General features: G+C 41.5%; 2 protein-coding genes across 2 annotated transcripts in view; one reads left to right on the top strand and one right to left on the bottom strand.

Annotated features, from left to right (window-relative positions):
* CCT6B (chaperonin containing TCP1 subunit 6B) overlaps positions 1 to 16,620 on the bottom strand; it is a 59,765-nt gene extending 43,145 nt beyond the window's left edge. The window contains exons 1-4 of the mRNA XM_006154387.3: positions 16,397 to 16,620; positions 14,449 to 14,512; positions 12,640 to 12,774; positions 3,069 to 3,242 (exon numbers count right to left, since the gene is read on the bottom strand). Of these exons, the coding sequence (XP_006154449.1) occupies positions 3,069 to 3,242; positions 12,640 to 12,774; positions 14,449 to 14,512; positions 16,397 to 16,533 (510 nt within the window). The 5' untranslated portion in view covers positions 16,534 to 16,620. The remainder of the gene's footprint in view (positions 1 to 3,068; positions 3,243 to 12,639; positions 12,775 to 14,448; positions 14,513 to 16,396) is intronic.
* Positions 16,621 to 16,651: 31 nt separating this feature from the next.
* ZNF830 (zinc finger protein 830) lies at positions 16,652 to 17,942 on the top strand. Its single transcript, XM_006154388.3, has one exon. It carries the CDS (start codon positions 16,694 to 16,696, stop codon positions 17,801 to 17,803), a length of 1,110 nt encoding a protein of 369 aa, XP_006154450.1. The 5' UTR covers positions 16,652 to 16,693; the 3' UTR covers positions 17,804 to 17,942.
* Positions 17,943 to 26,526: the final 8,584 nt, after the last annotated feature.

The raw sequence follows: 26,526 nt of genomic DNA on the forward strand, positions 1-26,526 counted from the left end.
TGCTGGCTATAAGAACATGATTTTTTTTTCTAGATTTGCTACAGGGCACATGCACTCACCAGAGAGAGAGAAAGAAAGTGACACCACACAGGCAATGGCTATGTGTGTCCCAAATCTCAAAGAGTCTAGAAGAGAGGGGATTGTGCCTAGTGTGATTTTCAAGCCACTGCATCCGGGATTGAACCCCGCAGCTGGCTGTGTGGGATACAGTGCCTTAACTTCCATACCACCTGCTGGCCGTATAACAAAATTTTGAAGTCTCCTGTTTTATGAAGAGTTTCCATGTTATGCCATAATATATACATATTTGTTTCAATGTGAAATGCGTTTCCCCAAAATAATAAAGTAAAATTGACACTCCAGAAAGACTGATTTATTTATTCTCATTTATTCCACCACATATCCCTAGGGATATGACATTTAAGAAGCATAGTACATCTTATTGCTTAGCTCAGAAAAATAATATGAAACTGACTATAAAAATTAGGAGTTAAAGTATAACCACCCTAAAATATAAATAAAGCAACAATGGCAACAAAAAGCCTATGTCTTGGAAAAATTTACTTAAGATAATATATAATAATATTTGATTTTAGAGCCTAATAGGGAATAAGACAAAGGTCATTGGATAGTGAGAATATCCGTATTTTTATAACTCCAAAAGAGAATAGGTACCCTAACTAGGTAGCATAAACTTTCTGGGTCACTTGAGTATTCCAACAGCAGAAAACACAGCAGAGCCTTTCTTCTGACCCTACACATCAAGAAACTGTCTGATCTCAATCTGATTTACCAAGTAGATTTTTATCCTGATAAGAAGACTTGGTCAGAAACAACTCAGAGGATACAGCAGATGACACAGTGGTTTCATCGCTGGGCTCCCACATGGACGATTGTGATTTGAGTCCCAGACTGGTGGCTTGAAAACTCACACCAGGCACATATGCATGCATGTGTGCTCAAGATTCTGGTAGGAGGGACCAGCAGTTAGCATAATGGCTATGTTGCTGAACTCCCATATAGCCGATCGCAGTTCGAGTCCCAGACCCGGTGGCTTAAACTCATGCCGGACGTGTGTGTGTGTGTGTGTGTGTGTGTGTGTGCCCAAGATACCGAAAGGAGAATGGAGGAGAAGGGATTGTGCTGTGGCCATCCCCCCTGGGGGGTATTTCTCACTTTCTATCTCTCTGTCTCTCTCTGTCTTTCTGGCGAGCACACGCACCCTATAGCAAAAACCTCTCCAAAGGAAAAAAAAAGATTCTGGGAGGAGAATGGAGGAGAAGGGATTGCATGTGGTCATTCCTTCTAGGGAGTTATTTCTCACTTTCCCTCTTGTTGTCTCTGTCTTTCTCTCTGGTAAGTGCATATGTCCTAAGGCAAAAACTTCTTTTTTTTTCAAGGAAGAGATTTTTGCTATAGGGCTTGCTGGAGAGACAGACAGAAAGAGAGCAATCACCCCCCAGAGGGGATGGCCACGCCACAAACCCTTCTTCTCCATTTTCCTCTTGAGATCTTGGGCACGCACGCACACATGGCTGCCACAAGTCTTAAGCCACTGTGTCCAGGGCTCAAACTGTGTTTGACTACGTAGGAGTCCAGCAACGTAACCATTACGCCATCTGCTGGTCCTACGACAAAAACGTCTTAAAAAAAGAGAAAAGAAACAACTCAAGTGCTGCAGCCCATTTGGCACTTGTATTTCTCAGAGTAAATTAGTAAGAGAGCATTCTGTTCTGTAAATCAATATCTTATAAATTTTGTTGCAATGAATTCATCACTTCTGATAAACTAAATATTAAAGTTTCAGAAACTATAAAGCTGAGTGACAATAATGATATCATCTAATGATAGTCACAGATAAAAGCCTTCCCAAAAATATTCCGCTGATCTAATCTTTATACTGCATATGTCCTACCTTTAGAAGTAAACACAACAAATACACATTTCCCAGATGCAAATATTACTTATCAGATCAATCCCATTTCATTAAAGTGATAACCTTAACTACAAGGCATGCTGCCAAAACAACTTCTTCCTCACATGAGAAGATAAGAACCTCCAGGCTTAAAGGGTCAGTACAGGACCGGCTCATGGCATAGTAGTTAAGGTGACCGGATCCCACATGGCCAACTCCATAGTTCAAGTCCCAGACCAAGTGGCTTGAGAAACATACCAGACATGTGTGACTGCATGCCCAAAATCCTGAAAGAACAGAGAGATGGAAGTAAAAGAAAGAGACCAGTACACTACCCAAGGGCTTCCACAGGAGATGACTCACAGGCAGTCAAGCCCTTCCCAACTTTCTTTTTTTTTTTTTTTTTTTTAGAGAGAGGTTTTTGTTATAGGTCATGTGCAATAACCAGAGAGACATAAAGTGAGAAGTCACCCCCCAAGGGGATGACCATGCCACAGTCCCTTCTCTCCTATTCTCCTCTTAGGATCTTGGGCACACATGCACACGTGCCCAGCATGAATTTTTTTTTTTTTTGAGACAGATTTTTGCTATAGGGCACGTGTGCTCACCAAAAAGAGAGAGAGAGACAGAAAGTGAGGAATCACCCCCGAGGGCTGGCCACACCACAATACCTTCTCCTCCATTCTCCTCTCGGTATCTTGGGCACACATGCACTCGTGCCCAGCGTGAGTTTAAGCCACCAGGTCCATGGTTCCAGTTCTGGACACAAACCACAGTCAACTGCATGGGAGTCCAGCGACATGGCCATTACACCAACTGCTGGTCCCCAGCGTGTTTTAAGTCACCAGGTCCAGGACTCACACTGTGGTCGACTACCTGGGAGTCCAGGGTTATAACCATTATGCCGCTGCTGGTCCTGCCCCTCCCAACTTTCAAGTCACTTATAAGAAGGCTTAATAAAATGATACTTTTGAAATATTACAAATTATGTCTGTTCAATCAAATCTAGTCTATTGGTAATCTTGTACATGTCTGCCTTCCATATTTCATGTTCAAAAGAACCACATGCAATATTTGATTTTCTTATGGGAAAAATGAAATGATCGCCATGAATTATTATACTTGTTCTGAATGCAAAAGTTTAATCACCTACCTCTGTTAACACATCAGCCAATTCCGCATGAACTTTAGTTCGTAAAGATGTTCTAGCCACATCCAAGAGGATTTCTCTTTTCATCTCCTTTTCTACCTTAACTTCCTCCAAAACTTCAAGCGCTTTTATCTTTGCAGCTTCAAATCCTTCAGCTATTATTCTAGGATGCAGGCCCTATTATATCAACATAAAATTATAAAGTAAGTCATCCACAGTAAAAGAAACTATCCTTTCCTATTAATAGCTATGTCCAAAAGATGTTACTCACATTAATATTGAACCAGAGTTCTTTGAAAAGTTCATAGGAAGTGTGTATTATAAAAAAAAAAACTACGTATAAATTTCAATTTTTTGCACCAAAATAAATTCAGACTTTAATTCCCTTTTCCACAACCTTTTTGAAGTCCCCCTATATAGGAGTCTATATGTAATTTATAAGTCATTTTTCAGTGCCTCATATTTGAACCAATCTCAAACTTACAAAAAAGTTCCAAGTCTAGTACAAATATCACAAAAGTTATTTTCCAAAAATGATCTCTATAGTTTTGTCATATGATGCTCTTCTGCATGGGCACAAAGTAAACTCCTTTCAACACAGAGATAAAGAATCAGAATTAAGTCCTTTCCGGCAGTGACGATCTCCCCATGAGAACATGCCTCTCGCAGAGGACCTCCTTCATCTCTCTCCTGAAGAGGAGAAGAGGAAACACAAGCAGAAGTGCCTGGTGCAGAGCCCAAATTCCTTCTTCATGGATGTACGTGCCCAGGATGCTATACAATCACCACAGTCTTTAGCCAGGCATAAAGGGTAGTTTTGTGCGTTGGCTGCTCCTCTGTCCTCTGCCAGCCTACGGGAGGAAAAGCGAGGCTGACAGAAGGATGTTCCTTCAGGAGGAAGCAGCACTAAAAGCACCCTGACTCAAGATGAGTGGGAAGCCATCCCAATAAACACATTTTGGATAAAAAAAAAAAAAAAGAATTGGAATTAAGGGACCAACAGATGGCGTAATGGTTACATTGCTAAACTGCCACGTAGCTGATCACTGTTCAACATACAAAAATCTATACCATTTTTATACACCAACAATGTACAAACTGAGACAGAACTGAAGGAAAAAATCCTATTTATTTATTTATTTTGAGAAGTTTTTGCTATAAGGCATGTGCGCTCGCCAGACAGACAGAGAGAGACAGAGAGACAGAAAGCGAGAAATCACCCCCCAGGGGGATGGCCACACCGCAATCCCTTCTCCTCCATTCTCCTTCTCAGGATCCTGGGCATGCATGCACACACGCCCAGCATGAGTCTAAGCCACCGGGTCCGGGACTCGAACCGCGGTCAGCTACGTGGGAGTCCTGTGACATAGCCATTACACTAACTGCTGGTCCCAAGAAATCCTATTTAAAATAGTCACAAAACTAATATCTAGGAATAAACATTATCAAAGATGTCAAAGATCACTATAAGGAAAACCATGAAACACTAGAATAAGACATTTAAAATGATACAAAAAAAGTGGAAAAACATCCCATGTTCTTGGATTGGAAGAATTAATATCATCAAGATCTCAATCATACGCAAATTAATCTACAAATGTAATGCAATCCCAATCAAACTACCAGAGATTTTCCTCACAGAAATAGAAAAAACAATCACAAAATTTGTCTGGAAGCAGAAAAAGCCCCTTATCACCAAAGCAATACTGTGTAAGGGGAACAAAAGAGGCATCTCACTTCCTGAACTCAAAACATTTTACAAAGCTATGATAACTAAAACAGCATAGCGTTGGCACAAAAATAAACAGGTAGACCAATGGAACAGAATCGAGAACCTCCAAATGAACCCCAAAACATAAAGCCTTGACAAAGGGCACAAAACAACCCAGTAGGAAAAAGAACATCGTTTCAGCCAACAGTGCTGGGGAAGTTGGATATCCACCTGCAGAAGAAAGAACCTGAATCCTTATCTCTCATCATTAACAAAAATTAACTCAAAATTGATTGAGGATCTAAACATAAAACCTCAAAATACAAAAATACTGCTGGAAAACACAAGAAAAACTCTTGGAGACCTTGGAGTAGGCAAAGACTTCTTAAAGACCTCCAAAGCACAGGCAATATCCAAAAATAGACAAATGGGATTATGTAAGGCTGAGAAGCTTCTGCACAGCAAAATAAACAATAAGTAAAGTGAAAAGACAACCCTCAGAGTGGGAGAATATATTTGCAAACTATACTTCAGAAAAGGGACTGATAACCAGAATATACAGGGAACTCAAGGAGCTTACCCCCAAAAAAAGTAATCAATCTAATTAAAAGATGGGAAAATGAACTGAACAGATAATTCTCTGAAAAAGACATACATGGGACCAGCAGTTGGCGTAAGGGCTATGTCACTGAACTCCCAAGTAGTCGACTGTGGTTCAGTCCCAGACCCAGTAGCTTAAACTCACGCCAGGCACATGTGCATGCATGCCCAAGATCCCAAGAAGAGAATGGAGGAGAAGGGACTGCAACGTGGCCATCCCCCCGGAGTGTGATTTCTCACTTTCTGTCTCTCTGTCTCTGGTGAGCACACGCACCCTATAGCAAAAAATAAATAAATAAAAGACATACAGATGGCCCAAAAGTATATGATATAAGGGAAATGCAAATCAAAATCACAATGAGATACCACTTAACCCTGGTCAGAATGACTAAAATTTTAAAAATAAATGATAAATGCTGGTGAGGCTGTGGTGAAAAAGAAACTCGCCTACAATACTGGTGGGAGTGCAAATTAGTACAACCACTTTAGAAACCAATATGGAGATTTCTCAGAAACCTACAAATAGAACTACCATATGACCCAGTAATTCCAATCTTAGGTATTTACCCACAGGATAGAAAACCCTCAGTCGGAAAAACACTTGCACATTCACATTTACTACAGCATTATTTACAATCACTAGGACATGGAATCAACCCAAATGTCCAAAAGTAGATGACTAGATTGAAAAAACTAGATTGATATAAACTCTATGGAATATTACTCAGCCATTAAAAAAAAACGATGAGACTCTGATATTGAATACAAAGTGGATGAATATGGAAGACTTACAAATATGAAAGAATTAATGCTAAGCAAAGCAAGCCAGATTATGAAAGACTTTGTATGTTCCCACCCAATATACACTGATTATCTAAATTGGCAGAAACTAAAAGTTTGGAAGGTATGGAAACAGGGAGGGCAATGGTAGATACTAAATAAAGTAAGGATAGGGCTAATACAGGGGTGGGGAGTAGAAGGAGGGAGGAGAACAGAGCAAAGAAAAAAAGAACATTAAATTAACAAATGAAAAGTTATTTGTTGATGACAATGTATATAGTAAAATCTTTATCTTGACTGATATTCATGATATCCGTGCTGAAAAAAGAACTGTACACTGTAAAGATAAATGTGTAATTAAATGTAAATTAAAATTTAAAAAAAGGTGATGGTATGTGGTATGCGATTGTAAGAATAAAGAATTACAATTTTGGCTATAAAAATAAATCAAATCAAATCAAATAATAACCTGAGTTTATCTGTTAGGAAAAGACAAATACAAATTAAGGTACTTTCCACAAAATAACTGGCCTGTACTTCCTAAAAATAGTAATGCAGAGGCCAGAGGGTGGTGGAGTGGTTAAAGGCTCTGGATTTCCATATAGCTGATGGAAGTTCGAGTCCCAGACCTGGCGGTTTGCTTTCTCACTTTCCCTTTATCTCTTTCTGGCTCTCTCTGGTCAAACCGAAAAATAATAATAACAAATGGAATTAAATAGATAAATAAATAACTCTTTAAAAAAAAAATAGTAATGTACCCAGCTGCAGCAGCTCATACTGGACATTCTGCTTGGCAGGCTGAGGCCAAATATGAGGCCTGGGTCCAAACTCTCAGCCCATCCTGGAAGGCCAGACACAGTATATTAACATGTGTGCACACACACACACACACACACAAAAGGGGGGGGAGAATTCTAAGGGTTTTTTTGTTTTGTTTTTTTGGGTTTTTTTTTTTTTGGAGAGGTTTTTGCTATAGGGCACATGCGCTTGCCAGACAGAGAGAGACAGAGAGACAAAAAGCGAGAAATCACCTCCCGGGGGGATGGCCACGCCACAATCCCTTCTCCTCCATTCTCCTCTCAGGATCTTGGGCACGCATGTACACGCGCCAGGTGTGAGTTTCAAGCCACTGGGTCCGGGACGTGAACTGTGGTCGACTACATGGGAGTCCAGTGACATAGCCATTACGCTAACTGCTCTTCCCCTAAGTTTAGAGGCTGGGTGGTGACATAGCAGTAAAGCTTTACACTGAGAGGCGGACCCACCGGGAGGGTTCCGTGTGTGTCTAGAGAGGCCCTGAAATGCTCTGGAAATGTGCATGCCTATGATCCAGAGCTGGCTGGAGGATGGAAGATTACAGCATGAAGACCCTGTTGCAGGTGCTGTCTGTCTGTCTCTATCTATCTCATTCATGGAAAAAGTATATAAACTTTTGTAAAATTCCATGTTTAAAATAATTGCCAGAGGGAGGCCAGAAAGTGGCGTGAAGGCTAAGGTGCTAGATTCCCACATGGCCTTCCACTATTTGAGTCCCAGACCCTACAGCTTGAAAATCACTCTAGGCATGAGTGGATGCATGCCCCAAAATCCCAAGAGAAGAGTGAGAAGAGATTGTAGCAGGACCATCCCCCACCGGGGGTGGGGATTGATTTCTTTCTTTTTCTCTCTTTCTCTCTTTCTCTCTGACAAGTGCATACACCCTACAGCAAAAACTTTTTTAAAATGCCACAGGGCTCATGTGCTCACCAGAAAGAGACAGAAAGACAGAGAAAGGGAAACACACACACACCCTTCAATGAGGCATGGTCATGCCACAATCCCTTCTCCTGCATTTCTTCATCCTGTCAGGATTTGGGGTATCCATGCATGTGCACCTGTCATTTCAAGCTACTAGGGGCCGGAATTCAAACTGCAGTTGCCTATGTGGGATTTGGCGCCTCAACCAGAAGTAGGCTACAGGGCCAGCCCTCCATTTCTTTATTTTATAAAAAAGAAAAGAAAAAGAGCACTGCCATAAAGTTCAAAAGGCTGCTTAGAAATGATTCCAGCTTTAAAAAGTCTAAAGGGAGGGACCAGCAGTTAGCATAATGGCTATGTCTCTGAACTCCCATGTAGTCAACTGCGGTATGAGTCCTGAACCCGGTGGCTTAAACTCACACCGGGTGCGTGTGCGTGTATGCCCAAGATCCCGAGAGGAGAATGGAGGAGAAGGGATTGTGGGGTGTGGCCATCCCCCCGGGGGGTGATTTCTCACTTTCTGTCTCTATCTTCCTGGTGAGTGCACACGCCCTATAGCAAAAAACCTCTCAAAAAAAACAAAACAAAACAAAACAAAAAAACTAAAGGGATATGACAACTGAATACAATGCATGAGCCCAGATTTGTTTCTGTAAAAGGCAAATAGTGAAATTTGATTAAAATCTGTAGATTAAATAACAGTAGTATATCAATGTTTCTATAATATTAATCTCCTTTTTAAAAAAAATAATTATACTGTAGTTATATAAGAGGATTCCCAGGCTTAAGAAACATACACTGAACTATTTAGATCATGTCTGCAACTTACTCTCATACCACTCAGAAAGAAGTATGTACACTGATTATATGAGAGAGATTATATGTGGGGGTGGGTATTGATTACACTTGGAGAATCTAGGTTAAAAGTTCGTAGAAGGGGGCAGGCAGGTGGTGTGGTGGTTAAGGGCGCTGGATTCCCACATGGCTGAGGGTGATTTGAGTACTGGACCTGGCAGCTTGCTTTCTGACTTTCCCTCTCTCTCTCTCCCTCTCTCTCTCTCTCTCTCTTGCTCTGTCCCTCTCTGGTCAAATTAAAATAAGTAAATAAATAAAGTTAAATAAAATAATTCTTTAAATAAAAAGTTCATAGGAATGCTCTATAATATTCTGCAACTTTTCTCTAGGTCCAAAATTATGACAAAATAATCTTTTTTTTTTTTAGAGGTTTTCGCTATAGGGCACGTGCGCTCGCCAGACAGACAGAGAGAGACATAGAGACAGAAAGCGAGAAATCACCCCCCAGGGGGGATGGCCACGCCGCAATCCCTTCTCCTCCATTCTCCTCTTGGGAAGTTGGGCATGCACGCACACGCGCCCAGTGTGAGTTTTAAGCCACCGGGTCCGGGACGCGAACCGCGGTCGTCTACGTGGGAGTCCAGCGACATAGCCATTATGCTAACTGCTGGTTCCTATGACAAAATAATCTTTAAAAACAATTTAGTCTGCAAAATAATATACAAATCTTATGAAAGCTGGCACTGGGTCTAATTCATTCTCTCCTTCTATTCCTTTATGTAAGTCCTAAAATAATTTTTTTTTAATTCATATTGGGCCAATTAGTAGCATGGTGGTTAAGGCAGCTGGATCCAACATGACAGAATGAACCGTTTGAGTACTTAGCCCTGGACCCAGCAACTTGAAAACCATGCCAGGCATGTATGCATACCCAAAATCCTGAAAGGGGGGAGAAAAGGAGAAGGGATTGTGGCATGACCATGCCCGGGGTGGAGGTGCTTGCTCTCTCTCTCTCTCCAGCAAGTGCACATGCATTCTGGCAAAACTGAAAAAAGTTGACATCTGTGCTAGATATAACTCTAAGGGCTTTAAATGAATTATTTAATTTAATCCTCTCAACAACACTATGAAGTGGGTATTAATATTATTCCCATTTCACAGTTGAGGGCTCAAGGCCTTAGATCACCAAATTAGTAAGACGTAGACCCAGGTTTAAACCTACAAGACCTGACTCTAGAACCTCTTCTATTAACTGTTCTCAACATTTTCCTCAAAGACCTCACAATCTCTCATCTGGACTACTATGAGAACCTTGTTCTCAACTCCCATAAAATTGTCCCCCAGATATTAAAAATGCAGGTCTGTGTTGGTCACTGATTCCTTCATGTCAGTCTGCTTACCACAGGATAAACTGTAAGCTTCTTGGTGAGCATACTACATGCCCTCTGTGATCTGTCTCCCATATCTTTCTTCAATCTCTTCACTACTGTCCACACCACTTCAAACTCCAATAACACTGGGGACCAGCAGTTAGCATAATGGCTATGTTGCTGGACTCCCATGTAGTCGACCATGGGTCATGTCCTGGACCCAATGGCTTAAAACTCACGCCAGGCGCGTGTGCGTGCGTGCCCAAGCTCCCAAGAGGAGAATGGAGGAGAAGGAACTGTGGTGTGGCCATCCCCCCTGGGGGGTAATTTCTCGCTTTCTGTCTCTCTGGCTCACTCTGCGCACGCACCCTATGGCAAAAACCTCTTAAAAAAAAAAAAAAAAAAACCTCCAATAACGCCAAACTGTACATAGCTCTATATAATATCTTATTGTTTCTCTTCTTTGCGTCTTTGTTCCTGCTGTTCCTCTGGCCTGGAATGCCATTCTCCTCACTCTTCACTCTTTCATCTAGCTCCCTCTTCCTCTCTCTGAAGAGTTAGTCCAGGCTTTATTTCCTTCAGAGAGTGCTTCCTAACTACCTCAGGCTAGTTTAGGATGTCCCTTTCCTCTCAGTGTTTCTACCACATTGTGTGCCTAGCTCTGTAACTGTACAGCCACACAAGTATCATAATTATGTTGATTTCTGTCAGCATCTTACCCGTCCAGAACTCGTTTCTTCTTAATCCAGTCATAATTTGCTTGAGTATCCCTCTTCCACTTTGGAGGAAGCTGATCTTATCCCTAGCTAAAGGAGCGAATTCTGATTTGTCTAAGTCAATTCCCCTAAAACATGCTATTGGTTAAGGATGAACATATAACTAAAGTTGACTCAGTCTTAACTTAAGATGTACATTTCACAATTGGGTGAATAGCTTCTCTTGCCCTCTCCTGCTGAGTGTTGCTAAGAGAAGCAGGTAGACTTGATTTCCTCTTAACGGTCTTACATTCAGTATAAAAGTAAGTCAGGGAACCAGCAGTTAGTGTAATGGCTATGTCGCTGGACTCCCACGTAGTCAACCGCAGTTCGAGTTCTGGACCTGGTGGCTTAAACTCACGCCAGGTGCATGTGCGTGCGTGCCCAAGATCCCGAGAGGAGAATGGAGGAGAAGGGATTGCGGTGTGGCCATTCCCCCTTCTGACTCTGTGTCTCTCTCTGTCTGTCTGGCGAGCGCACGTGCCCTATAGCAAAAAACAAAACAAAACAAAAAAAGTAAGTCAGGATGAACAGCTTTGTAGACAGGAGAGCTAAGAGATAAGAAAGACCTAAGCACTTGACGAATGACTGAATTTTTTTTTAAGAGATATTTTTGCTATAGGGCACGAGGACTCACCGGAGACACAGAGAAAGACAGAGAGAGAGAGAGAAGATGAAAAATCACCCCCCAGGGAGGATGGCCAAGCCACAATCCCTTCTCCTCTTTACTCCTCTTGGGATTTTGGGCACACATGTACCCAAGCCCGGTATGAGTTTCAAGCCACCAGGTCTAGGGCTCAAATCGTAGTTGATATGTGGGAATCAAGAGCCACAACCACTACATCACCTGCTGACTCTATTGACTAAATGTTTTCAATCAAACAACCCTGGAGCCTGTTTATCTCTGTGTTCTATTATGGGAGATAATAACTTTCCTATTGGTTAATTGGGTTTTAGTCAAGTTTATACTGGTTATAGCCAGAAACATCCTGAGATAAGTAGCAAGTATGGACTTAAACAGACAATTCCCAATACCAAATAAAATACAAATAAGTAGTAATTTTAGTACATTGACCAGCTTATGCTTTCCTGAAGTGATTCCTGGGGTCAGCAGGTGGCATAGTGGTTAGAATGCTGGATTACCATATGTCCAACCACAGTGTGAGTTCTGGACCTGGCAACTTGTTTTGTCACTTTTCCTCTCTCTCTGGTCAAATTAATAATAATAATAATAATAATAATAATAAAGTTAAATAAAATAATTCTAAAAAAAATTATTCCTGAAAGAGAAGAAAAATCCTAATACTGAATTAGAGAAATGAGGTAAGTAACATCAAGAAAAAAATACAGATTGAATAAAGGTACAGAGGTACAAACGTGTGTAATGATTTCATAAGAAGTTAATTAATGTAAGAATCTGACTAAAGTAAATGGCTTATACAGGAAAATAAACTAGAAAGGTAAGTAAGGTCACAATATAGACAATCTTCAGTAGTTTTTCTCCAGTTTTTTTTTTTTAAATACGTATAATTTGGTTTCAACTTTATCAAAGATGTTTTCTTTCTTAGGCTACTTACTGCTCATGTGTACATGGCTACTTTTTATTTTTTAACCTTTCAATATATCTTAAATATTTTCATTTAAAACCAGTTATCTAATTCCAATATAAGGCATTATTTTGGCATTATTATTTCCACTGATAATTTTCCAAGAAAGACTATTTTAATTGAAATGAACTTTTACACTCTAAAATTAAACCATTTTACTAGTTTAAAAAAAACCCTCTCCATTCAAAATAAAGTGTGAATTATGTGGAATTTTAATACCTCAGAAATGTAAATATCAGCTTGTTTTAGTAACTCTCCAATAATTAGAACATTTGAAGTAGTGCCATCTCCTGTGATGTCATCCTGGGCTGTTGCCACTTTTGCTATCAGGGAAGCTGTTGGATGTTGAATTTGCTGGAAAAGGTAAGCAACAGATTAAAAAAGAGAGGTGATGAGATAAAGAAACAGGCAAACAGGTGCCATGGAGGTTAAAGTGGCTGGGACTCAAATGGCTGACTCAAATGGCTGACTCAAATGGCTGGGAGCTTAAGAATCATACCAGGAGGCAACCAGAAGATGGCATAATGGTTACATCACTGGACTCCATAGTCAACCACGATTTGAGTCTCGGACCCAGTAGCTTAAATTTGCACCAGTTGCGTGCCCGAGATCCGGAGAAGAAGCATGCCCAAGATCTCGAGAGGAGAATGGAGGAGAAGGGATGGCAGCATGGCCACCTTCCCTGGGAGGTGCTTTCTCATTTTCTGTCTCTCTGTCTTTCTGGCGAACTCACATACCCTATAGCAAAAATGTCTCAAAAATAAAGGAAAAAAATAGACCACCAAAACCAAGATAACCTAAAGGTCAATACTAAAATTAAATGAATCATACTTCATTCTATAAGTGTACAAGTTTTATTTTATCTATATTGTCAAGTCCAAAATTTAAAAATTGAGACCTAATGACATTTGAACATTTTATATACATATTTGCCTCAGAGTGTATGTCATTTCCAAAACAAGGCTAAATTCTTCACTCTCAAAGATAACATTTATTAAAATTGCGAAGAATTATTTTCTCAGTCTTACAAAGACTATAATACAGTGTCTTTAAAAGATGGTGAGACCAGCAGATGGCATAACAGTTATGTTGCTGGACTCCCATATGGCCTACCGCAATTCAGACCTAAGTCCCAGACCTAATGGCTTCAAATTAACGCTGGTTGCATGTGCATGAGTGCCCATGACCCCAGGAAGAGAACAGAGTAGCGGGGAATGCAGCCATGTCCCTAGGGGATGATTTCTTGCTTTCTGTCTCTCTATCTCTATCTCTCCAGCAAGCACATGCACCCTACAGAAAAAACTCTCTCCAGAGCCAGAAGGTGGCATAGTGGTTAAAGGTACTGGATTCCCACATGGCCAACCACAGTTCAAGTCCTGGAGGTTTGCTTTCTCACTTTCTCTTTCTCCCTCTCTATCTCTGGTCAAATGTAAAAAATAATAACAAATGTAATTAAATAAACAAATAATTATTTTTAAAAAGACTCTACATAAAAAATGTTATTAATTTTAAGTATCCCTAAGCTATTATTTGTGCTATACAAATATTTTTAAGTAGACAAACACATTTTTAAAGCATTATTTAATCTTATTTATTATTTTTTAAATATTTTGCTACAGGGGCTGGAAGGTGGCATGGTGGTTAAAGGTGCTGGACTCCCATGTGGCTGACCATGGTTCGAGTCCCAGACCTGGCAGCTTGCTTTTTCACTTTCCCTCCCTCTCTGTCTCTCACTCTGTCCAGAGCACACTCACCAGAGAGAGAGTGAGAGAAAGAGAGAAAGTGAGAGAGAAACCAAACCGCGAGGTCTGGAACTCCAATTGCGGTCAGTCATGTGGGAGTCATGTGCCCAAGTACCTAAATCACCATGTCACCCACTAGCCCCGCAAAAGAAAAACGTTTTTATAGTAATTTCATCCAAGAAGACTGTAGTATTTAGTGATGGTCTTGGCCTAAAGATATATAAGTTGTACTATGTTCTTCGTTAAGGATTAGTAAAATTTATTAAAGTCAGCAGCAACAGCTCACCATCTCATGGAGCAGCACATTGCCATCTTTAGTGAGTTTGATGTCACCTGCACCAGAAACAAGCCTGTTCAAAGAAGAGTAATGCCATTAACTTCACATGGTAAGCAACAAGCAAGAGACTCCCAGTGCTTGACACTCAACTATCCTTACTACAGAGGACTGGGCTTGAAAAAGTTCCATGGTACCATGGGGAGACACCATGGTAATTACCACCATTTGCAGCTCAAATAGTGTGCTGCCAAATGAATTTCCATTCCCGAATCATTTCTCCCCAGATGGACTGCTATGGTGATTTCATTCCAAATGGAGCATTTACTACTTTAAAGGGCAATTGATGAGATTGGAACAGTGGTTTGGTCAAGGAAGAGTACTTAAAAGCTACAGAGCAGAAATTTGCAAATTTTCTGTAGATTTTTCATTTTGGCCAACAATATCATTCATTCAATCACTCAGCTTAGTTCCCCTCATCCCCTCACATTTATTAGATCACCAAACTGTCAGTTCTACCTATCTCCTGGATCTCACCCTTGCCTCCATTTCCACTGTCGTAATCATCTCCACCCTGGACTACTCAGACAGCATCTCAGTATATCAAGATTTGAATCTATCCTTCACACTGTATCTTTCTAAAAGACGTGACTCAGTTCTCTGATCAAAAATCCTTTAATGACTTTCAGGTTCTCCATCACCTTCAAAGTAAATTCAAACTAATTTAGCAATGTCATCCTTAACCTTTCCCAATCTGGTTTATGTCTGTCTTCACTGACTTATCTACCGCCTATCCACAAGCAAATCTTTTGCTTCCCTTAATACATCATGTGCTGGTTTTGTTTCTTTTGGACTTACACCACTGTGTTTTCTTATTCCTGAGGTTACTTTCCCAAGAAAGCCTTTACTCTTTTCTCCAGCTGACAAACTTATTCTCTCAAGGCTGATCAAACATCATCTTTTGAGAGGCTTTTCCTTCAGCCATCAGTAATCAGTCCCTATCTTCAGTGTAATCATAAGTGTATGTATATATATATATATATATATATATATATATATAGCAAATCTTTTGCTTCCCTTAATACATCATGTGCTGGTTTTGTTTCTTTTGGACTTACACCACTGTGTTTTCTTATTCCTGAGGTTACTTTCCCAAGAAAGCCTTTACTCTTTTCTCCAGCTGACAAACTTATTCTCTCAAGGCTGATCAAACATCATCTTTTGAGAGGCTTTTCCTTCAGCCATCAGTAATCAGTCCCTATCTTCAGTGTAATCATAAGTGTATGTATATATATATATATATATATATATAATTAGCATAGGTATCCTATCTCCTTAAGAACATAAGCTATATCTTGGTCATTCCTGTTCCCAGCATCTTCTAATACTAAGTGCCCTCTTCACCATTATTTTTCATTTATTTTGATCATTTCTAGGGGGATATATCTCTCCTCTTATACCTTTTTACCCTCACCAGTTTTTTCCCTCACTCTTGCCTAAAGAAAATGGTCTCGAATATATGCCGGAAGGATGAATAAATATGAGCAAAGAATATTCAAATAACTTGTCTAAGTGCAGCTAGGTTACAGAACTTGGACTTGAACCCATGCCGCCTGGACTCCAAACCTCATGTTCTTTCACCACACTGCCACACAGAAAACTATGAGATTCATAGACAAAGGGCAGCTGGTCTTAAGAGCAGAAGAGTTCGATGTTTTAACGTTTCCAATGAGACACTAAACGAACTAACTGCATGGGAATCTTAACGAAAAGGGAAGGGGCCTTTTTCTGGGAAGGCATTTCTTCTCCTTCCTCACTTAGGGATGTACTCAGGCAGGAATGAGAATGAGGAAAAATGGGCACACAGTGGGTCCACGCCGTCCCGATCTCTTGGTGGAACGCCTGCCTCAGAGGGCGCCCCGACACCTAACAAACGCCCAGCGCCCTAACCGCCGCTCACATTTTCATGGTGCCCTTGGGCCCTAGGTTGGTCCGCAGCACATCTTGCAGCCCTCGAGCGGCGCAAATATTGACGGCCAAAGCCGCCTGGGCCCGCTGCACCTCAGCTTTGGAGTTTACGGCTTTTATTGCAGCCATAACCTGACCGTTGAAGGCAAGAACGGCCCAACTGGCTATCCTGACTCTGGCGCCACGCCCCACTGTCCCGACCCTCGGCCAATTACCGCTGTCGCCGGACGTGACGTCATCATGCCTCGCCGGGACGGAAGCCAGAATCGCCTTGGGTCTGGTCGCAAAGATGGCGTCCTCCGCCTCCTCTCGGACTCCGGCGGGCAAGCGAGTGGTAAACCAGGACGAACTGCGGCGGCTGATGAAGGAGAAGCAGCGCCAGAGCACCAACCGGAAGCGGATCGAATCTCCATTCGCTAAGTACAACCGTTTGGGGCAGCTGAGTTGCGCCCTGTGCAACACTCCGGTTAAGAGCGAGCTCCTGTGGCAGACTCACGTCCTCGGGAAGCAGCACCGAGAGAAAGTGGCCCAGCTGAAAGGCACGAAGGGAGCCACCCAGGGTCCGTCGGAGAGCGCAGTGTGTCAGTCCGCGAAGAGGAAGGCGCCGGACGCCGGCGGCCAAGATGCCAAGAGAGGAAAGGCCTCGCCGGTGCCTCAGCCCTCCACATCGGCGTTGCCCACCCACTTCGACAGAACTGGGAGGGAGTCCAGTAGAGCGACCCCCGGTAAGCCTTTGGGACTCGGTTTGCTCCCTGATTATGAAGATGAGGAAGAAGACGAGGAGGAAGAGCAGGGAGGAGGAGGAGAAGGAAAAAGGGACGCCAGCAAGCAGCTGCCGGACGCACAGGGCAAGGAACACACTCTTCCCTCGCGGGAGGCGACAAGTAGCGTGCTGCCAGACGATTTCTTTGCTACAAATCCTCCCAAGGCCCCCTTAGTCCCTCATTCCGGGTCAATTGAGAAGGCAGAAATACATGAGAAAGTGGTGGAAAGGAGAGAAAACACTGCGGAAGCATTACCGGAAGGCTTTTTTGATGACCCTGAGGTAGATGCAAGGGTACGAAAGGTTGATGCCCCGAAGGATCAGATGGACAAAGAGTGGGACGAATTTCAAAAAGCCATGAGGCAGGTCAACACGATTTCTGAAGCCATAGTTGCTGAAGAGGATGAAGAGGGACGGTTGGACCGCCAGATTGGGGAGATTGATGAGCAGATAGAATGTTACCGTAGAGTGGAAAACCTGCGGAATCGCCAAGATGAAATAAAAAATAAGCTTAAGGAGGTTCTAACCATAAAAGAATTACAGAAAAAGGAAGAGGAAAATGTTGACAGTGATGACGAGGGAGAACTACAGGACTTGTTGTCTCAGGATTGGAGGGTGAAAGGGGCTTTGTTATAAAGCGTTAAGGTTCAAGATTTCTAACAGCCTGAACTTTGTGTGAAAAGTGCACTCTCTCAGTATATGGGTTACCGCTAGAGATTCGGATACCTAATTGAGTTGTTGAGATAAAACGAGCCAGTGAGTGACAGCACTTTGGGAAATTCTGGGTTGTTGAGATAGACCGAGCCAGTGAGTGACAGCACTTTGGGAAATTTGTATAAAATATTTTTTGAGGTAAAGCTGTTTTTGAAATTTATAAGTATTATATACCAGACTGCCAACTTTTTCACGTGAGCAGGTTTAACTATAATTTTCAGTTGTAAAATCTGCAAGTTATAAATATTGTACATAGTTAAATATATGTTTACATAGTAATTCTGGTTTTGAAATTTATCTATTAAGTCAAACCAACAGACAAAGTATTAGATGAATACTACATGTGCTATTTGGAATGTGTTTGTCTTTTTCTGACCCTGACTCAAACTCAGAAGGTCTTTTTATTATTATTATTACTATTATTGTTTTCTGTTTAGAACACTGCTAAAAACATAAGACGGAAACATATAAGCACTCTATGTTAATGTGTTCTCTGAGTACTCTATTTTTGAAGCATGCTTTAGGAGCATATCAAGAAAAAATATATACCAAACACTATCAGCCCCCTTACACCAAACCTTCTCTTGACTAGACCAGTGATTGTCAGGTGCCAATTACACATGAGAATCACCTATGAAGCATTAAAAAATTTTCAGGGTGTGACCAGCAGATGGCATAATGATTATGTCGATGGACTCCCACATAGTTGACCACACTTTGAGTCCTGGACCTGGTGGCTTAAAACTCACACAAGGCGCATGTGCATCCATGCCCAAAATCCCGAGAGGAGAATGGAAGTGAAGGAATTGTGAAGTGGCCATCCCCTCAGGGGGTGAGTTCTCACTTTCTACCTGTCTCTTTCTCTCTGGCAAGTGCACACACACACTCTATAGCAAAAATCTTAAAAAACAAAACAAAACAAAAACTTCAGGGGACTGAGCCCTATCCTTAGAGACTCAGCAAATCTGAAGTGGGGCCCAGGCATCTGTATGATTTTTGAAGATTCCTAGGTCATCCTAATATTTACCAAATTGTAGAGCAATTACCCTAAATTCAAAACTTACTTGTAATTTCTTCGTTTTTCCTTTTTGTTTAAGTAACACATTCCATTAATTTATTGTTTCTCAAATGAAAGAATTACATTTTTCTCACCTAGTTTTTGTTTTTATTTTTAATTAGGTTTTTGCCAGAGACAGAAAGTGATAAATCACCTACCAGGGAAGGTGGCCACACTGTAGTCCCTTCTCCAGTATCCTCTTGGGATTTTGGGCATGCATGCACACATACTTGGTATGATTTTCAAGCCACAGGGTCTGGGACTTAAACTGCATCTGGTCATGTGGTAGTCTAGCACTTTCACCACTATGGCATCTGTTGGTCCTCTCACCTTGTCATAAATTTTGTTATGTTGTGGTGATTAGGGTTCAGGGTTTCAGGCTCTCTAGAAAGTATACGTGCTTTTTCTTCCAGCAGTAATAATTGGTTTGCTGGTCATTGACAGTTTAAAACACTGCTCCCTTTGGAAATTGAGTTAAATAGAAAAAGGGATTTAGTGTTCTGGAGACAGAAATGCTTATAGAATATTTAAATATAACTAAGCAGTTATAATACAGCTAAGATTTATATAGTTCTTAGTATAAGACAGGCAGAGTTCCAAGTGCTTTAAATATATTAAATCAGTCTCGTTTCACTAAAGCATAAGTTTTATGGGTAGGAATATCAAAAGATAATGTTTAAGAAGACTTAGAAAAGAATTCTTAAGGCAGGCAATACAGGGAAAAGAAATAAGGATTTGAGCAAAAAATGACATCTACAAAGAAATAGTGATTATTTCTAGTAGTGTATAGAATAAAATGAACGTAGGGAGGGGTGTTAGAAACTACATTTACAAAAGCACAGTTGACTGAGACTTTGGTAGATATGGATTGGGATAAAATTAACAGAACTGGGGCCAGCCAGTGGTGTAATGGTTAAGATAGTTGGATTCCACATGGCCAACTATATGGTTCAAGCCCCAGACCCAGCAGCTTGAAAAACATACCAGGTGCGTGTGTGTGCATGCTCAAAATTCTGAAAGTAGGGAGAAAGAGAGAATAGATTGTGGTGTGACCATCCCCAACGGGGGTGCTTCCTCCATTTGTCTCTAGCAAGTGCATGTGCAAATTAACAACCAAAAAAAGCAAAATTAATAGAATTGAAAGAATTGTACAGGAAGTCTAACATTTAAATAACCAGAAGTAGAAGAAGTGCAAGACATATAGAAATGAGATTCAAGGTTTCAGTGTGGGTGCCTAAAAAAGTATCTAAAATCTGAGCAGTGTGCTACAATGTGCTACAAATTGTCCTACGTCTTTGGCACAAAGTTTGTGTTCCTGAACTGTCAGCCGAGCTGTGATAGGAACTTGATTTTGATGACATGAGAGCATGCCTGCATGTAGAAACCTACACTTACCCAGAAGGTTTCATCATACATCATATTATTCTAACATGCCAGAAAATACAAAGATGGGTTTCAGTGAAATGGTAGGCCCAGTTCTACCCTGGCCAATAATCTAGGGGAGTACTGTTCCCTTAACCACTAGGCCAGAGGCTGGCCTAATATAACAGGTGTCTAGGTAACACATGGCCAAGTGTACATTTTGAGTTCTGGACTTGATGACAGAAATCATACTAGGTGCTTGTTTGTGTATGCTCAAAATCCTAAGAGGAAAATGGAGAAGGGACTGTGGCATGGCCCTCCTTCCTGGGGGCGTGATTGCTCTTTCTGTCTCTGGCAATCACATGCGCCCTATGGGAAAAACCTTAGGAAAAAGGGCTGGATGGCTGCACAGTGGTAAAATGAGACATTCTGCAAGGCAGACCCTCATGGAAAGATTGTCTATGCAATTCCAGGGACCTCCCTGAGTGCCAGGCCCACACGTGACCATGATCTGTGCTAGCTAAAGCTGGGATGTTGGGGGTGGGGGTTGCAATGCCAAGGTACTATTGAGGATTCTCTCTTGCTCAGGATAAATAACACTCTGTTTTAAAAAAGAGGGACCAGCAGATGACATAATGATATGTTGCTAGACTCCCACATAGTCAAACACAGTTCAAGGCCTGGACCTGGCAGCTTAAAACTCATGCCTGACGCCTGTGTGTCAGTGCTCAAAATCCTGAGAGGAGAATAAAGGGATTATGGCATGGCCATCGTCCCTGGGGGTGATTTCTCACTTTCTGTCTCTGTCTCTCTGGTGACCACACATGCCCTATAGCAAAAATCTGTTAAAAAACAGGTAAAAAAGTAAAACAGGTAAAATTGGTTTTAATATATTTAATATATCTAAAATGCTGTTTCAATAAGTGATCAATATTCAAAGATTACTGATGAGGTGTTTTGTTTTTGTTTTTTGGTGCTACATTTTGAAATGGGTACTTTTTCTTTCTTTCTTTTCTGTAGAGGTTTTTGCTATAGGGCATGTGTGCTCACCAGAAAGACAGACAAAAAGCGAGAAATCCTCCCGGGGGGGATGGCTACACCACAATCCCTTCTCCATTCTCCTCTGGGGATCTTGGGCACACACACACACGCTCGGCATGAGTTTAAGCCACCGGGTCCAGGACTCAAAACTGGTCGACTACATGGGAGTCCAGCGACATAACCATTACGCTCACTGCTGATCCCTGAAGTCAGTACTTCTAATAACTCAAGTTTGGACTGGACACATTTCAAGTACTCACTAGCTATATATGACTGGTGGCTACCATAAAGGATAGCACAGATCTAAAGAGAGAGGTATCCACATGAACAAAATAAAACATGCCCAGGAGACAGTGAGTGGACCAATTTAATTCCAGCAGAGGGTTCCATCCTGGCAACAATGGGAGTTAAGATTGGGAAGGTAGATTATGAGCAATGTGGAGGGCATCAGTCGTCACACTCTAAGGAGTTTTTTTCTCCAAGTTAATTTATCATTGGTTGAGTCCTTAATTAGAACACAGATAAGCATGAGCTGAAGGAGTGCCAAGTATATGTGACTACTACTGTCAACCCCCACCAGGCTTTTAGGAGAACCAAAAGCCCTCAAATTCTGATCCTAGTGGCCCTGTATCCCAGAACATTAGAGATGGGACCCTGACCATAACCAGTGCTTATGAATCCTTGTTGAATTTGAGAAACAGCTAAAGAAGTTAGTGAATCCTTCCTGATCTTCCACATATTGGAGAGCAATCTCATACTCTTTTTGAGCTGAGTCAAATAAGTTTTGTCAGGCTGTCAGTAATCAGTGTTCTGAAAAAGGAAGAATTGGCCCCAGGAATTCCTTCCAGTCATTTCTCTTTCTAAAGAACCTAATTCAGGCAACATCACAATATTGAGTTATTATAAATGCTATAAAAGTATCCTCTTATTCCTTTCACTTAGCAATTTAAAAGTCCCCCAGGACCTGGTGGCTTAAGCTCACGCCGGCGCATGTGCGTGTATGCCCAAGATCCCGAGAGGAGAATGGAGAAGGGATTGCAGCGTGGCCATCCACCCTGGGGAGTGATTTCTCTCTTTTTGTTTCTCTCTTTCTCTCTTTTTGGCGCATGCACACGCCTTATAGCAAAAACCTCTCAAAAAAAAAAAAAAAAGTAAAAGTCCCCCTAACTTGGAAGAAAAAAAGAATGCAGATCCAACTAGTCTTCAGATGTACATTTATTTGTCCAATGCCTTAAAATTTACAGATGCTTTCTCACATCACTTAATGATGGAAATAATGACTGCTTTTTACAGAGAACAAAAGACACAAATTTAAGTTGCAGAAAAAATATAATTTAGACCTCAGCCTGTCATAGAAACAATCACTAGATTGGTGTGGAATAATGAAAAGAACAGGGAATTGGCAAGAGAAGACTTGGGCAGATAGCGTCTCTGAACTTATTTTGCTCCTCTATAAAATAAGGACATAAAATCCCTCACAGGGTGTGGTAAGTGAAACATGGACTCACTCTAATGAACATAGAATAGAAAGTCTTGATGCAAATAGTATTTCCTGTCTATGAAGCACGAATTGGCTAACCTCTTTGATGCTGTGCAGGGGGGCTGAGTAAATATATAGGTAGATATGGTCGCTAGATAGAGGACCTTAAATTGCTTTTTAATACTAAGAATCTATTAGCCTGAGTGATAGCAGAAATTCTGAAGATTTAAATTTGAACATGAAAAAATCTCAGAACTCTCTGCTCTATTTTCTAAGTATCCTCCCTCCCTCAGTGATTCACATTCCTATGGGTTTAAATATCACCTGTATACTAATGATCCCTAATGTCCCCAACTTACTTACCTCCTAAGCTTCTGGCTCATCTAACTGCCTACACTCCAGTGTTTAATATCTGTCCTAAATTTAGTAAATCATGAAATTTTTCTCAAAACTATCTTCTCTAATCCTATCTCAGTAAGCAGCACCACCACCAGGTGCTCAAGGCAAACCTTGGGCCTCATCTTTTAGTCCCTTTCTTTCCTCCCAATCTAATGCATTGTATTCTGCCAGCTCTACCTCTAAAACACGTACAGAATCTGTCCACTGTTTTCCATCTCTACTGTCCTGGCCACCAATATCTCATTTACCATCACCTATCCCCTCAACCTAGCCACAATCTTTTATCAACCAAGTTCTGAAGTCACAGTATCTTTTATGTTTTTTTGGGGTTTTTTTTTTTTGTTTTTTTTTTTTTTGAGAGATTTTTGCTACAGGGCACATGTGCTCACCAGGGATAGAAAGTGAGAAATCACTCCCCAGAGGAGATGACCACACTACGATTCCTTCTCCTCCACTGTCCTCTCAGGATTTTGAGTACACATGCACACGTGTCCGGCATGAGTTTTAAGTCACCAGGTCTGGGACTCGAACCACGCACAAGTCCAGCGACGTAACCAGTATGCCATCTGCTGGCCCCCACAGTGATCTTTCAAAAATTTAGATCAAGTCACTGTCACTTAAAACTATTATATGCTTCTATCATACAGGAAACAAAAATAATTCCAAGCCTTTATTAAGCCTATATAGTGCTCAGCTATCTACAATTCAAATGTCTATTTATAAACTGGTAACACAAGCCCTATTAAAGCAGGAACAGAAAGAAAGAGGAACATATAACTGGTCTATGTTACAGTTGTTATCATCCAGGAATAATGGCCTACCTAGCAAGGCAGCATGGCCAAGTTTTTTGTTTGTATTTCTAAGAAAAACTAAGTCACTATCATGAAATTTTTCTCAAAACTATCTTCTCTAATCCTATCTCAGTAAGCAGCACCACCACCAGGTGCTCAAGGCAAACCTTGGGCCTCATCTTTTAGTCCCTTTCTTTCCTCCCAATCTAATGCATTGTATTCTGCCAGCTCTACCTCTAAAACACGTACAGAATCTGTCCACTGTTTTCCATCTCTACTGTCCTGGCCACCAATATCTCATTTACCATCACCTATCCCCTCAACCTAGCCACAATCTTTTATCAACCAAGTTCTGAAGTCACAGTATCTTTTATGTTTTTTTGGGGTTTTTTTTTTTTGTTTTTTTTTTTTTTGAGAGATTTTTGCTACAGGGCACATGTGCTCACCAGGGATAGAAAGTGAGAAATCACTCCCCAGAGGAGATGACCACACTACGATTCCTTCTCCTCCACTGTCCTCTCAGGATTTTGAGTACACATGCACACGTGTCCGGCATGAGTTTTAAGTCACCAGGTCTGGGACTCGAACCACGCACAAGTCCAGCGACGTAACCAGTATGCCATCTGCTGGCCCCCACAGTGATCTTTCAAAAATTTAGATCAAGTCACTGTCACTTAAAACTATTATATGCTTCTATCATACAGGAAACAAAAATAATTCCAAGCCTTTATTAAGCCTATATAGTGCTCAGCTATCTACAATTCAAATGTCTATTTATAAACTGGTAACACAAGCCCTATTAAAGCAGGAACAGAAAGAAAGAGGAACATATAACTGGTCTATGTTACAGTTGTTATCATCCAGGAATAATGGCCTACCTAGCAAGGCAGCATGGCCAAGTTTTTTGTTTGTATTTCTAAGAAAAACTAAGTCACTATTTTTGTTTGTAATAAAATCTCAAAATACCTTGTACGCTGAATATGATCCATGGGTACCCACTTTGTGACCTGTCTCTCTGACATCATCTGCTATATGGCTCCTCTTTATTCTCATTGGCTTTCTGGTCCTCAGATGTGCCATTTCAGGGCTTGTGCTCTTGTGGCACTCTCTACTTGGAACCTGACTTCAGAGAGCATGGCAGTCTTCACCATTCAATCCTAATGTCCCTTTCTCAGGTGACACTAACAGCCATCTCTCCAGCTTTGATGGGAAGTCACTATCATTATGAGTTCATTAGACTTACCACAATCTTAAATGGGCTTATTTGTACATAAGTTGATGTCTAGCCCAGCAGAAATGTAAACTCCACAAGAAAAGGGAGTTTACCTCTTTTTCACAACCTAAAACAATGTCAGGCACTTAATAGGCCTTGATAATATCTGTTGAATGAATAATACCCACATAGCAGAAAGTTGCTTAAGAAGGTAGTAAAGAAGCCAAGCTGAAGCAGTCAAACAGAATAAATCTGCAATTTGAACAAAGGGCTAAGAAATCTTCCTGCTGTGGTGTCTCCCTCTCTGTTCTGAGCCCACAGCAGCTCTAATAGGTATACACAACAGCCCCTGGAGAGCAATGGGCCACCTCCACATTTAGCAGTTAATAGGAATTCCTCATGGCATCAAACAAGCAAAGAGAGATGTCCATATGTCAGCGGGAGCTACTGGGCATCCCTGATTGCTTAGAGGCCTCTCAAGTGGAGATAGGAGGAAGAAAGTGATTCAGTAGCTGGGGAAGATCAAAGAGTCAGCAAGTACACACTGCCTCCCAGCTGCTCGCAATGCTCACCATTTCATCTGGCTCACTCCTTCTGTCACTTGGCAGTCAAAGCAATTTCAGAGTGAATCTTTGCACTCAGCCATCCTTCAAGTGAAAGCACTCACAAGCTCTCAGAGGAGGAAAGGAGTTCCACCTGGCTGCACCTCCATTCTGCTGACAGCATTTGGCAAGCTTCATGCACACTTGGGAGCCAGCAGTCACCTTCAGGAAAATGGGAAGGCCAACTGGATGGTTGATGATGGGAGTTATTGTTATTTTCATTGTGTGTATGTTGTTTTGCCAAGTGTGATAATAAGGTAGTATCAAAACAGGTAGTTGGGGGACCAGCAGTTGGTGTAATGGCTATGTCGCTGGACTCCCATGTAGTCGACCGTGGTTCGTGTCCCAGACCCAGTGGCTTAAAACTCACACCAGGGAGACCAGCAGTTAACGTAATGGCTATGTCACTGGACTCCCATGTAGTCGACTGTGGTTCGAGTCCCAGACCCAGTGGCTTAAACTCATGCCGGGCGCGTGTGCGCGCGTGCCCAAGATCCCGAGAGGAGAATGGAGGAGAAGGGATTGTGGCATAGCCATCCCCCCTGGGGGGTGATTTCTCGCTTTCTGTCTCTCTGTCTCTCTCTGTCTTTCTGTTGAGCGCACATGCCCGATAGCAAAAACCTCTCCAAAAAAAGAAAAAGAAAAGAAAAAAAAAAAAAAAAAAACACACATGCCCGGGACGTGTGCGGGCGGGCCCCAA

Source organism: Tupaia chinensis, unplaced genomic scaffold (genome assembly GCF_000334495.1).
Source record: "Tupaia chinensis unplaced genomic scaffold, TupChi_1.0 Scaffold000407_4, whole genome shotgun sequence".
NCBI lineage: Eukaryota > Metazoa > Chordata > Mammalia > Scandentia > Tupaiidae > Tupaia > Tupaia belangeri.

Coding starts and splice junctions, on each gene's coding strand:
- ZNF830 (XM_006154388.3), top strand. CDS start 16,694: ATGGCGTCCTCCGCCTCCTCTCGGACTCCGGCGGGCAAGCGAGTGGTA.